Source organism: Juglans regia, chromosome 1 (assembly GCF_001411555.2).
Source record: "Juglans regia cultivar Chandler chromosome 1, Walnut 2.0, whole genome shotgun sequence".
NCBI classification, from domain to species: domain Eukaryota; kingdom Viridiplantae; phylum Streptophyta; class Magnoliopsida; order Fagales; family Juglandaceae; genus Juglans; species Juglans regia.
This window is the reverse complement of record NC_049901.1, coordinates 40,813,487-40,826,225: the sequence shown is the minus strand read 5'-3', so window position 1 is coordinate 40,826,225 and position 12,739 is coordinate 40,813,487. Positions and strand designations below refer to the sequence as shown.

The window sequence follows — 12,739 nt, the reverse complement described above, 5'->3', positions numbered from 1 at the left end:
AAATGGATTATATAAAAATAAATCTATAAACTGAAATTTATATATATGTTTACTTTTGTAAGATCTTTTGTTGCTAAAACATTTATCTAATTATATATATATATATAGACATGCATGCACACACATGAACTCAACTGGAAAATTACAATTACTAATTTATAGCACCTTATTTTTGAGTAATGCTACATAAACTCATGAAGTGCTCAAGTATCATGCAGTCGTTTTGAAAAAGAGTATGATCCACTATTAAAAAGTAATTATTTTTTCATGTGAGTCTCGTATTTATTCACTTTTTTCAAAGTGATTGCACGTCGCTTGCATACTCACAACTGCAACTATCATGTTAACACATAAGTACTTCAAAGTTCAAACACGTGATCAACTTCGCGCATAATCCATAAGATTTTCACCCTTGAGTTCTTGCACATATGATGTCATGGACTCGTTTGGTTACACAGATGAGACGAGACGAGACGAGATAGAAGTTAAAAATTAAATAAATATTATTAAAATATAATTTTTTAAAAAATTTAAAATATTTGAATTAATTATTTATTATATTTTATGTGAAAGTTTAATAAAATTATAATAATTATATGAGATGAGACGATATGAGATAACTTAATAACCAAACCAGGCCTTGTTGGTCCTAAAGTCATCCCAAATTGCCAATATCTTCTAACCACTAGTTAGTCACTTTCTCGATCGGGTCGGGGTAAGCTTATTTATTATATGTAAGTATGTAACTCCCATTTATTTTTACAAGGACAATGCTAGTGTTACAAAGATGATCCCTACATTCTATTGATAGTGTAAAACGTACTTTTATTTTATTTTTTTTGTATTATTTTAAAACTCTTTTAAATATTTTGAAAAATAAATGAAAAAACAAAAATTTAATAAAAAACACTTCCTTAACTATCAAATAAAAAAAATTAAAATCGGTACCTTCTCTTGATGGCTTCTCTTGGTCGGAGGAACATTTTCCTTTTTATAATCATCATACTTGAAGTGGCCATTCAAGACGTTTCAAAATTAGATTAATCATAGAGTACTGCTGTCCCCTTTGCTTTTTTCTTTTAAACTTTTAATTTTCTTCATTTTTAGGTTTAGTTTATATATGTTTTTGTTTTCTATTTTTTATTTTAAATGTTTTATACATATTTTTCCAAAATATTTTGTACATTTGGTTTTTGCATTTGTTTTTTATAAGTCGTGCGACGCATGACTTTTTTGTGGAATTCATTACAGCTAGAAAATAATTAAAATATTAATATCTTTTTTAATTATTGCAAGTTATGATCCGTTTTTATTTGAAAAAAGAGTATTAATACTAGGTATAAATCTGTAAGTTCCATACAATACTTAAATTGAATATTTTAATTTTAATTTTTTTTTTATAGTTATAATGAAATGCACGAACAAGTGATGATATGCTTAAAATAGCTCTCGTCAAAATGTATCACAATTTAAAAATAAAAAATTTTAAATAGAAGCTTATATTATACACTTCTATCTAATTAATATGTGATTTATTAGTTTTTTCCTTCTATTTTAATACTTAAATACGTGTGTTTAAATAAAAAAATAAAAATGACAAATCATATGTTAGTTAGGTGGATATGTATGATGTAAGACTTCTTAACGTAAGACAAAAACCTATTCATCGTAAATTTGTGTTAATTTGCATTGTGTCACGGTGTCAGCATGGTGAATTTTGGTATAGTGACAACATGGTTGATATAGCTCTCATTTGATTACGTAGTTTAAATGTGATGGTATGAAGTGAAATATTTTGAATAATAATAAAATTTTTGAATTAAAATGAGATGAGATTGTTTATAAAAATATATATTTGGATAATGAGATAAGATGAGATAGTTTTGACTTTTTGAAATTTGATATAGGGGTGGGTCTCACTAATAAATGAAAATTATTTAATAATTATTGAGTAATAGTTATGAATATATTAATAAAATGTAATATTTATGAGTAATTAAAAAACCTATCATAAATAAATTTAAATCTAAAAATATATTTTGAAGTTGTTGGCCGAAATTACTATATAATCCAAAAAACTAAAATTTCTTTGTTAAAATATATTATTCTAATTATGACCTATTTATTTTTCTATATATAGAAAATTTGAAATTTTTTATTTTAATTATAAATTAGAATAATTTTGATTATTATAATAGATATTTTTTTTTGTCAATTTATTAGTTTCGAATCTATGTCATTAATAATTACATTTAGAGTGTTGAGATTTAATTCCACAAACAAAATTCAGTTTTCACAAATCCTCATTAATAATTACATTTAAAGTGAAACGGTGCGAAAGAGGGAAAGGGGCGTGAATAGATCCTCACAAATTCGAAAGAGAAATGCTAATCCTACAGGGCTGCTGACAGTAGTAGGTTTTTTTTTTTTTTTTTAATTAGTGAATAAAAAAGTATTTTTTTAATAATATTATAAATTATTTTCTTAAAATATATTTAAAAATATAAAAAAATACATTAAAAAAATTACAATGTTCGGATCCCTCACGCGTGATTATAGAGCCACTCATTTTGAATTAATAATTATTGTATTATCTTGACTTTTTATATAAAAATTAATTTAGATATTCAAGATAATTTAAAATATAACTTTTATAAATTTATATTTTTTAAATAAAATTTATAATTATATTATAAAATAATTTAAATTTAAAATAATTTAAATTTAAAAAAATTATAAATTTAATAAATCACTAAATTGAGCAAGGGCAAGGGCTCCACTCCTGCCTCATGGAGGCGGGTTGAAACCCTTAGGGCCTCACCCCTGTGTGGTGCGGGACCCTGTGGATGTGCATATCATTTCTAAGAGCATTCATATTGGCTTATTCAGATAATTTTTTATCTCTAAATTTAGCTAACTTTATTAATAGCTGGCCCACATTGAATTACCAAATACTTTTTATCTTAAATATTAGCTACAGTAAATTTATCTTTTTCTTCAAATATGAAAAGTACTATTTCATCTTCAAATTAATTGTTTATTAACATCCGTCTCTCTCTCCAGTGTTTCCTTTCTCTCTCTTCTTCCCTCTTCCTCTCCCGCGTCTCCTTTCTCTGTTTTCTTCATCTATTTTTTTTTCTCTTCTTCTCTTCTTCCCTCTCTCGCATCTCTTCGTTCTTTCTCTTTTTCTAGTTTTTTTTTTTTTCTCTTCTTCTCTGTTTTTCTTCTTCCTCATTTTCTTCTCCATATGATTGTTAGACATTATAGGAAGTTATGAAAATAGAATTAATTAAAAAATAAAAATTAATTATAAAAATAAAAAATAATAATATTTTATTATTATAGAAAGTGTGATGACTAATTCAATGTAAACTTTAAATTTTAAATGATTAACTAAAAGTAAAAAAGTTACATATTCTTTAAAATTTAAAGAGTAAAATAACAAATCCAATACCAATACTCTAATAATTAAATTTGTTGAAAACAATGAGATACAATTGTGTATTTACGTTAGCGTCTCTGTTGGTCTGTCCTTCCATCTAGCGTACGAATCCAATCCCGCCCCTCCTCTCTCTCTCTCCAAGCTGAGTCAGCTGACCAAACCAAGCTCGATTCCAATTTCGGAGCTTCGGCGACCCGAGAGTCCGATTCTCCTGCTAACATCCTCCACTTTTCTTACCTTCCGGTAAGACTCGCCGGATATTCTCCGTCATGTTTATTTATGTTAGTTGTTTGAGAATTGATATTTTTTTTTTGTGATTTGATAGATTTTTTGTGTAAGAGTTTTTTCTGTATTTGAACGGAGAATTAGAGCGCCGTTTGTGGGAGATGAACTTGTAGAGGACATGAAGAAGGTATCAAGAAAAGTCGGGAAGTATGAGGTGGGCCGAACCATCGGTGAGGGAACTTTTGCCAAGGTTAAGTTTGCGCGGAACACAGAGACCGGCGAGAGTGTAGCCATGAAGGTTTTGGCCAAGACCACCATTCTTAAGCACAAAATGGTTGATCAGGTACTTCAGTTGTTTCATAAATCCTTGAAAGGGCCTTCTTATTAGAAGTGTATGCGGAAGCAGGTTTCTTTTCAACATCGATATGTACTAGAATAATTGTTGGCTACTGAGTTTCTAATTTCTCATAATCCTTAGCTTGGTAATATTTCTGGTGCTGCCGATTTTATGTGTGTCTGCCCCCCTCTCCTCCTATTTAAGTGGTCAAATCGAAATTGATCTTGGGTTGCTTAGAGCGGGGTATGTTCACTTTTTGCTGGTTCATATACAGCTTATTAAAAGTTAATGATTCATGGCAGCGGCTTCTGGTTTCTGAGTTATAGTTACTGGATTCAAGCCGCAATTTGGTTGCACCAAGTCGGTCTGATTTGGAACTTCAATTCTGCTGAATCAGATAATGTTCCCTATATTGTGGAATTTGTTAGGGGTTTGGGATTGTTGGCATGAAAATCAATCTTTTGTTTTTGATGTGAAATTCCAAACAGCTAGCATGTAATGCAACCCAAGTGAATATGTGAAACCGGGCCTTTAGTTCCTTCCAGTTTCAGGTCACAATTCCAATCTGATGAAGTCAGTCTCACGTATATGTGCTCTTTGTGCCAGGCTAAAAAAATGATGCGTCACAACTTTAAGAGTGGAATGGTTCAATTTTGAATATGTGCCATAAGCATCAGTATTAACAAGCAAAATCATCTTAACCTTTTCTGAAGAATTTTCCTATATACTATGCTTTCCTCTCCAGTACTAATCTAGCTTCATATTTTTTTTTCCGTTATGAATCTATTCCAGTACTCCTTGATGGCTAGGGCCATGTCCATGAAGATAACTCATGAGCCAACGTTTATCACTATAAAAAATGCTGAAAACATAATCTTAAGAGGAATGTGGATGTTCCCTTTACTCAATTTTTTTTTTGCATTCGTCTGAGTGCCCTTTGGTGCATTTACACATTGTCATTGGTGATGGGCACGAGAATGCTAAACAGTGGTTAGAATTGTTGCAAGATTTGATTCAGGACCTTTATTGAACTAAACAAAACCTTTCTTCCAACTATCTGGATCCCGTATGTCAATCTTCTTCAGCCATTCAACATACCATGTTCAATGTGCTTTAATTATGTCTTTGTATTGTATAATTATGATGATAATGGGGTTGATTCTCTCTCCTTCTTTCTCTGTTTTAATGATCCTGCTAACCTCTTCTTGAACTGGGTTTCAGATTAAAAGAGAGATATCGATAATGAAGATTGTCAGGCATCCTAATATTGTAAGGCTGCATGAGGTAGAGTTGTACTCTCTAAGATATAGTACCTATTACTATCACGAATTTCATAGAATATTGTTCCATATTGTTGTGATACTGATGACAGTCTCTTTTATCTTCTCTCATATTCATTTTCAATTTCAAGGTTTTGGCTGGCCAAACAAAGATATATATAATTCTCGAGTTTGTAAGTGGAGGAGAGCTGTTTGATAAAATTGTAAGGTTTCTCCTGATCTTATGTACCTAGGGAATGCCAAAGTCTAAATGATGTTTAAGTCGCTTAGCAAATTGGAAGTGAGAAGATGTTGTCTCACCAAAATTTTGCTGAGACCTCCAATCTATCAAGACTTTTCATATGCACAACATTTATTGCAAGGAAATTTCATGTATACACTTGTTTCTTATATGTAGGTCCATCAGGGAAAGCTTCATGAAAATGAATGCAGGCGGTACTTTCAACAACTTATAGATGCAGTTGCTCATTGTCACAATAAGGGTGTGTACCATAGAGACCTGAAGGTACCAGCAATATTTAGTGCGACTTATTTCTTTTGTCAATTGTAATTCTTGATATCATTAATACTTCTGAGTAATTCTTTCTTATTTGCATTGTGATGCACAGCCTGAAAATCTTCTTCTTGACGGGAAAGGAAATTTGAAGGTTTCGGACTTTGGTCTGAGTGCATTACCTCAGCAAGTGAGCACATTTACATTCCTCATTTATTTTCACAACTCCTCTCAACTCAACTCATCTCATCTAATCATTACAACTTTCCCAAATTCTCACACAAAATAAAATAAACAATTCAACTTTTTTAAATCCTAAAACAAAAATAATATTAAAAAAATATATTATAACAATATTTTATTTAACTTTTAACTTTAATCTCAATTCATCTGATCTCATTTGAGAAAACAAACGAGACAAATAACTTAAAAGGTTTTGACCATGTCTTACTCTGTTCCCTGTCTCATTTATATCCATGACTAGGGGGCTGGCCTTCTTCGAACAACATGTGGAACCCCCAACTATGTTGCACCGGAGGTACATCCAATTTTAAGATTTGCAGTTAACATTAGAAGTGTCTGTTATGGTTTGTTTTATCAGTTTACTCTTCAAAAAATTGTTTTATCTGGCTTGGGCCATTGCGTTTACTAATTGATATTTCCTTTCATTTTAAAACTTCTAGATTGGTAGAAAATTTCTATTTTCAAAGTGCATATACTTATAATTTTGTATTATCTTTCTGAATCAGGTTGAGGGAGAATGGTGAAATTCACAGAATGTTATATTTGTATCTCAGTTTTTTTATTTTATTTCTGCATAGTTTATTAAGTTATAACAATTTGGTTTCTGTTGAACTTCATATGACTTCTGATAAATTAATGCGGCATCGTGTGTTTCCTAAACTTTCAGCGGTTCTATCACGAGCATTTTTTTTTTTGTTTCTTTTCAGATGAAAGAAATCATATGCTCAATTTTACTCAGTTTTCAAATGCTTACATTGAATAATTGCTTTAACAGGTGCTCGGTAACCAGGGTTATGATGGCGCAGCTGCTGATTTGTGGTCATGTGGAGTCATCCTCTATGTTCTAATGGCCGGTTATCTTCCATTTGATGAGACACACCTTCCAACTCTTTACAAAAAGGTCTCTATCATTGTGCTTCAGATTAATTCAATGGATAGTGGATTTGCTTAGGAACCCAGGTTTATGAAGTCAACAGATTATGAAGTGCCCACTCTTTCTGCAGATTTGTTTCTTCAGTACTAAGTTATGCATGTTGCAAGAGCTGTCTTGTCAGTTGTCTCCACTTCTATTGCCCTTTACATTCTTCAGTCTCATCTCACACACTTGGAGGTTGCCATCTCATGAATATATCCAGTGTTAACGCTATAGCCATGTCTTCCTTCTCACGTACAGGCTTAGTTTAGAAAACCTCCTAGTTCTTCTCCTTCATTATTCCCATGAACAGTGGGGAACCTTTCTCAGCTGACTGAATGTGATTCACGATAATTTTTAGTATGCAAGTATGAACGCAAGCTTCTAAAGGCCTACTATTGTGGTGGTTGCGCAGATAAGTGCAGCAGAATTCTCTTGTCCATTCTGGTTTTCTCCAGGAGTGAAGTCATTGATACATAAGATACTTGATCCCAATCCTGAAACAGTAAGTACTTTGTTTCACCATATGCAGAAAATAGAATTTGTTTTGTTATTTACATGTATGCCTTCATAAATGCATGCTTCTTTTAGGAAGTGCATCAAGGGCCAGTTGCTTCACAATGGTCTGAAAGACTTGATGAGTATGAATTCTAGTAACTTCTGGTATTTTGTAGATAATGGTAGTCATGTCAAACATGCTTTCTGCTACTTTTGGGATCAAGTTATTGTAATCCCCTGAATTGAACTTAGGAAGGTGGTGAATGAGATCCCACATTACTTTGGAGGGAGAAGGTCTTATCCTTTATAATGAGCCCAAAGGATTCTGCTTGTATTATTGACTAGTCTTTTCGGAGTATAGCCAGATGTGGCTTGGGCCTTCCTTGGGTTGTTACATCTATATGGTGACTATATCTTCCACTTGACTTAGGTGATTGGTGTTATGCTCTTTATGCAATAACAGTAAAAAAAATGAACATATGAACTTCTCCCTCTAATGATTATGGCTGAAGTGCTAAGACGGGCATCAATCTAAGAAACTGATACTTATTGAGCTACTTTCATGTTGTCTGCTTGTAACTTCAAGAGTATGAATGCAGGGCATATGCCAAAGGATACCAAGGAAATATTTCCTTTTGCTCATTTGTTTTTTTTAAGTTAATGTAGTGGTGAAAAGGCCAATACGTTGCCACTTAAAGTCATTATGAACTACATATTAAGGAAAGACCACATGGTGGTGTTTGAGATAAATATCTCCCTGGTTTTCAGGGATCTAGGTAATTTTGGCAGTCTTTCCATTTTTTTTTCTTTTCAATTCTTTTGGGTGGTTGCATGTTGGGCTCATCACATACAGCTGGACTTCGTGATTTGCAACAGTTACCAACAGAGCTACGAATTGACTGGTAGTATTTTCTTTTTATGGGCAAGGTAATAAATTATTATAATAAAATTATGAGTGGTAGTATGGTCTTAAGACATTGCCTCTGGTTGTTGCCTACCGATCAGAAACACATAATTTATGCTGATGAATGAAAGACTATTTTTGTCACAGTTTTTATCTTTTTCTTTTCTCATCGAGTTTAGCCAGATTCTGAAAATATATCCAACACACTCAAACTGGTCAAAGATATCATGGCAAGGCAATTACGTTCATTAGGATGTATTGGGATCTTTTGTTCAATTTCTATCTCCAATGAAGTAAAATTTCTGTATGCTGCTGCTGCAAGCCTAAGGACTCCTATATGTTCTGTAATTAGTTTCTGTTTGATGCAGCGCATTCAGATTGAAGGAATAAAAAAGGTTCCATGGTTTCAGAAAAACTATGTTCCTGTGAAGCATAGAGAAGATGCGGAAGTGAATTTGGATGATGTTTGTGCAGTTTTTGATGATATTGAGGTTGGCTATTCTTTCCTGTTAATGAAGAAATTTTCTAGTGCATGTTAAGGGAGTTCTCTGTTTTCATTGTTTCACTATTAAAACTGGTATAGTAGGTTACTAACTTCAGTGCATTAAACTTTAAATTTGGGCTTTAGAGACCATTATGCACTCCCTCTTTCTACAATCATTTGTATATGACAGGAAAACTATGCTGCTGAGCAGTCAGAAAACTATGGGGGTCCTCTGATAATGAATGCATTCGAGATGATTACACTATCACAGGGCTTGAATTTATCTGCATTGTTTGACAGGAGGCAGGTAGGGCTATCATTCCAGGTTCTACGCAACCATATGTTTAAAATACAAGTCCTCGACTACTTTTCTAATTCTACTATTCCACAATCCATAGAGTCTTTGATGCCAGTGTGTTGAAATCTTAAAAGCAAGTGTTACTGATTTCTCATCTGCCCATATACTTCTGCCACAAAGTGCAGACTGCTTCCTCTGTATTTTACTGAGCTAGTTTAGCTAATTTACTCATAGCCCTTTTATACTCTTGTAAACTGGTCGAAACTTTGTCGTCTGATGTGCTTATTGTCCAGAATTTGCAATTATGATATGAGGGATGGTGTAATTTTAGAATACTATGAGTCTATGAAGCAGAACGATAATGGTTTTCTGTTTTTTTTGTTTGTTTGTTATATTATTGTTGTTTCCTATTTTTATTACTTAGTGACAAAACAGATTTTGGAAAACAAGATCTGCACCAGATTTATTTCTGGTTAGAACTGTGGAAAATATATAATAATTTGGTTTCAATGGGTTGTAAACTGATCAGGGTAATATATATTATCTTAGGGATTTCTTTTAAATAAAAAAAAGGACTATATATTTTCTGCTCAAATTTTGTCAAGGAATGAGGCAATGATAAGTTACTTTTGAAATGCATTCAATAAACACCAGCAAAAAATCAGGGAATGGGAGAAACTCATGGACTGGAATTCTAGCACTGTTTTCACTGAGTATCACTCTACAGAAATCCCACTGTACACTGGTGCTTGATTGGTCCTTTTAGATGGTTCGTGAAGTGTTTCTGTAGATCATTGGATGACTAGATATGAAATTTCACTACTCTCTCTCTCTCTCTCGCAGGATTATGTAAAGCGGCAAACGCGGTTTGTTTCCTGCAAACCAGCAAAAGTAATTATCTCAACTATTGAAGCTGTTGCCCAATCGATGAGTCTCAAGGCCCATACGCGTAATTTTAAGGTATGGCCCATAGCGCCTATCTTTTATATAGGCATTTTCTCAAGATACTTTCTTCTAGCTTGTCATAAAACTTTTCACAAGTAATTGTAACGTTCCTTTGACTCTGGTTATTGTATGATCGTATATGTCTCACGCTTTAAACTCTTCTAATAAACGCCACTTGAAAATGCACTTGTACAAACTGCATTGCAATCAGTATATACAGCTTACTGGAAAATTTTGTTGATTATTATTATTTTTTTTTTGTCTTAAATTTGCAAGAGAAATCCAATGCATAAAAAGTGAAAATAATGCTAATCCACTTTCATTAACTTTTTTCTTTTAAAACGTTTGGTTTTTTTCAATAAAACATTTTCCCCACAGACAAGGCTTGAAGGAATATCTACGAGTAAGACTGGACAATTTGCAGTGGCCCTGGAGGTAACTTCCTAGATTTTTTTCTGCGTCATTGTTTATGTTCTTTCCCTTTTCTCGTTTTTGGTAGCAATGCCTTGACTTTGTGTATAGGTTTTTGAAGTTGCACCATCCCTTTTCATGGTCGATGTTCGAAAGGCTGCTGGGGATACACTTGAATATCACAAGGTTCCTTCTATATAAATTTACATGTGCTTCGATGCCCCTTTTATCATTATGCTCTGTCATATCATATAATTATATTACATTATGTCTTTTCTCTTGCCGGTCTCTATAGTGCCTTAAATATCAATCATGGAACCAAGTTCTCATTGATGCTGATATTGATCTCTGTGGCATCTGAATAAAATAAACTACCTTAACCATCATGCCTCTTTTTTTTTCTCCCGGTGCTACCAGCAACAGTGACTTATTACAATTACATGTTGTTCTATCTTCTTAGTCTTTGCCATCTATCAATTTCAACATCTTCATTTTGACTAGGCTTAAACTATCAACTCCTTTTTTATTGGTCTCAATCAGACCTAAAACCATTCAAGGGTGGCTATATATGGAACTTCTACAAGTTGGAGGCATTTGGTTCATTTCGATGTGTCATAAGTTTTTTTAAATGGCCACCCGATGGTGCAAAGCTTGGGCAAATCTCACTTTAGTTCCTTCTCCACTTTTCCTGAAAACACGTTTTGCAGTTTTACAAGGATTTATGTGCCAAACTAGACGATATCATTTGGAAACCAAAGGAGGGTATGGCTATTCCAGCCTGCTTAGAACAATGATTGCTGATCCAGTTCCAAGGAAGATGCAAAGCAGTAAGCAGATGAACAGAGGGAATTCCTCTTCGGGGCAAATGATCTACTACAAACTGGAAGATTTTTATCGTACAGGGCTACTACACTATATACATTTAATTTTTTTTTGTCACGTGTTATTTTCATAAAACAAATTTGTGGCGTTATTTTAGAAATCAGCATGTAAATGTAGTACAAAATGTGAGTGTACTTATGTAGCTTCAGAGGCAGCTAAATACAAATTGAGGCCTAAGGCAAAATTTAAGTAAGTTGTTCGTAATTATAATACAATAAAATATAAATTATTATATAGAATATTTTTAAAATTTTCAATAAAATGAGATTTTATTTAAAATCTTTAAATATAGTTTTTGTGAATTTATATTTACAACAACATAAAATGAGGCCTTTTTGTGTCTCAATTTAGCAAGATCTTAAAAAATTATTTAATATATAAATAATTTATTATATTAAATATTAAATTTAGTATTATGAGACCTTACACATATTGAAAACTATAATAATTATTTAAAATTTTAGTTAATAAAATGGTTTTTTTTTTTTTTAAAAAAAAAAAAAAACACCTCATTTTTATTTTTAGCTAGGGGCTTACATAGAGTGGGAGCTAGGCAATGGCCTAAATGGCCTTACCATTGAGCCGGCCCCGGTAGCTTCTTCCCCCACTAATACACTTTGGGGATATAACCCTGGTAGTTAGAGGCTTTATGTATATCAGGAAGTTCATCTCAGCATGTACTTCATATGAATGCAATTCAGAATGTTCTTCACCTCGTTGGATTTCTTATTACTATGATGACGAAGATGAAGGCGATGAAGATGATGGTGTGAGTAAAGAGGGCAAGGAGACGGAGATTTGAGGTTAGAACTCTATTAAAGACTCAACTATTGATTCAAAAGCTTTAGGATTATTGGATACTAATTTGATTAAACATTTAACCCTCAAGATCATAACATTTTATCACACTTCTAAATTTGACATTCACAATGACCTACTCTATCGATACTAACCCGACAGTAGCTTTTTTTCTTTTGGTGGTTTCACTCATTTATAAATATTCAATGGTCTTAACACTCAGTTCATACTAGTATTAAGACATTTTAATCCAATTTATAGATTACCCCCTCCGTGACATGAATTCATGATGTGGTTCCTGTTTTGATACTAATTATTAAATATCTAACAATTGATCTAAATATCTTAAGATTGTTAAATATTAATTTGATTACACCCTTTAATACTAATACTGAATGGTAACAAATTCTCTTAAATCATAATAGCAGCCTATAGCAAGGCATATGTGGAAGGGAGGTTCTCTTACATTCAGGCTTCGTTTGGATATTGAACTGAAATAGTTTCAGTTGAGTTTAGTCTAATTTTAAGTTGAGTCTAATATTTAAATACTCAACTCTCAAATTACTAAACTCATTCCAACTCAAAA

At 32.5% G+C, this 12,739-nt stretch overlaps 1 protein-coding gene across 1 annotated transcript; it reads left to right on the top strand.

Moving 5' to 3' along the window:
• Positions 1-3,507: 3,507 nt before the first annotated feature.
• LOC108995626 (CBL-interacting serine/threonine-protein kinase 24-like) lies at positions 3,508-11,548 on the top strand. The gene is made up of 15 exons (XM_035693207.1): positions 3,508-3,685; positions 3,768-4,010; positions 5,226-5,288; positions 5,416-5,487; positions 5,682-5,789; positions 5,893-5,967; positions 6,262-6,315; positions 6,796-6,921; positions 7,349-7,438; positions 8,704-8,826; positions 9,010-9,126; positions 9,961-10,077; positions 10,441-10,497; positions 10,585-10,659; positions 11,181-11,548. Exons 2-15 carry the CDS (start codon positions 3,846-3,848, stop codon positions 11,265-11,267), a joined length of 1,329 nt encoding a protein of 442 aa, XP_035549100.1. The 5' UTR covers positions 3,508-3,685; positions 3,768-3,845; the 3' UTR covers positions 11,268-11,548.
• The last annotated feature ends 1,191 nt before the right edge of the window (positions 11,549-12,739 follow it).

Bases quoted from the DNA above. Each gene is read 5' to 3' on its own strand.
- LOC108995626 (XM_035693207.1), top strand. From the start codon at position 3,846: ATGAAGAAGGTATCAAGAAAAGTCGGGAAGTATGAGGTGGGCCGAACC. The intron at 5,488-5,681 runs GTAAGGTTTCTC...TCTTATATGTAG, and splicing joins GAGAGCTGTTTGATAAAATT to GTCCATCAGGGAAAGCTTCA. The intron at 5,790-5,892 runs GTACCAGCAATA...TGTGATGCACAG, and splicing joins TGTACCATAGAGACCTGAAG to CCTGAAAATCTTCTTCTTGA.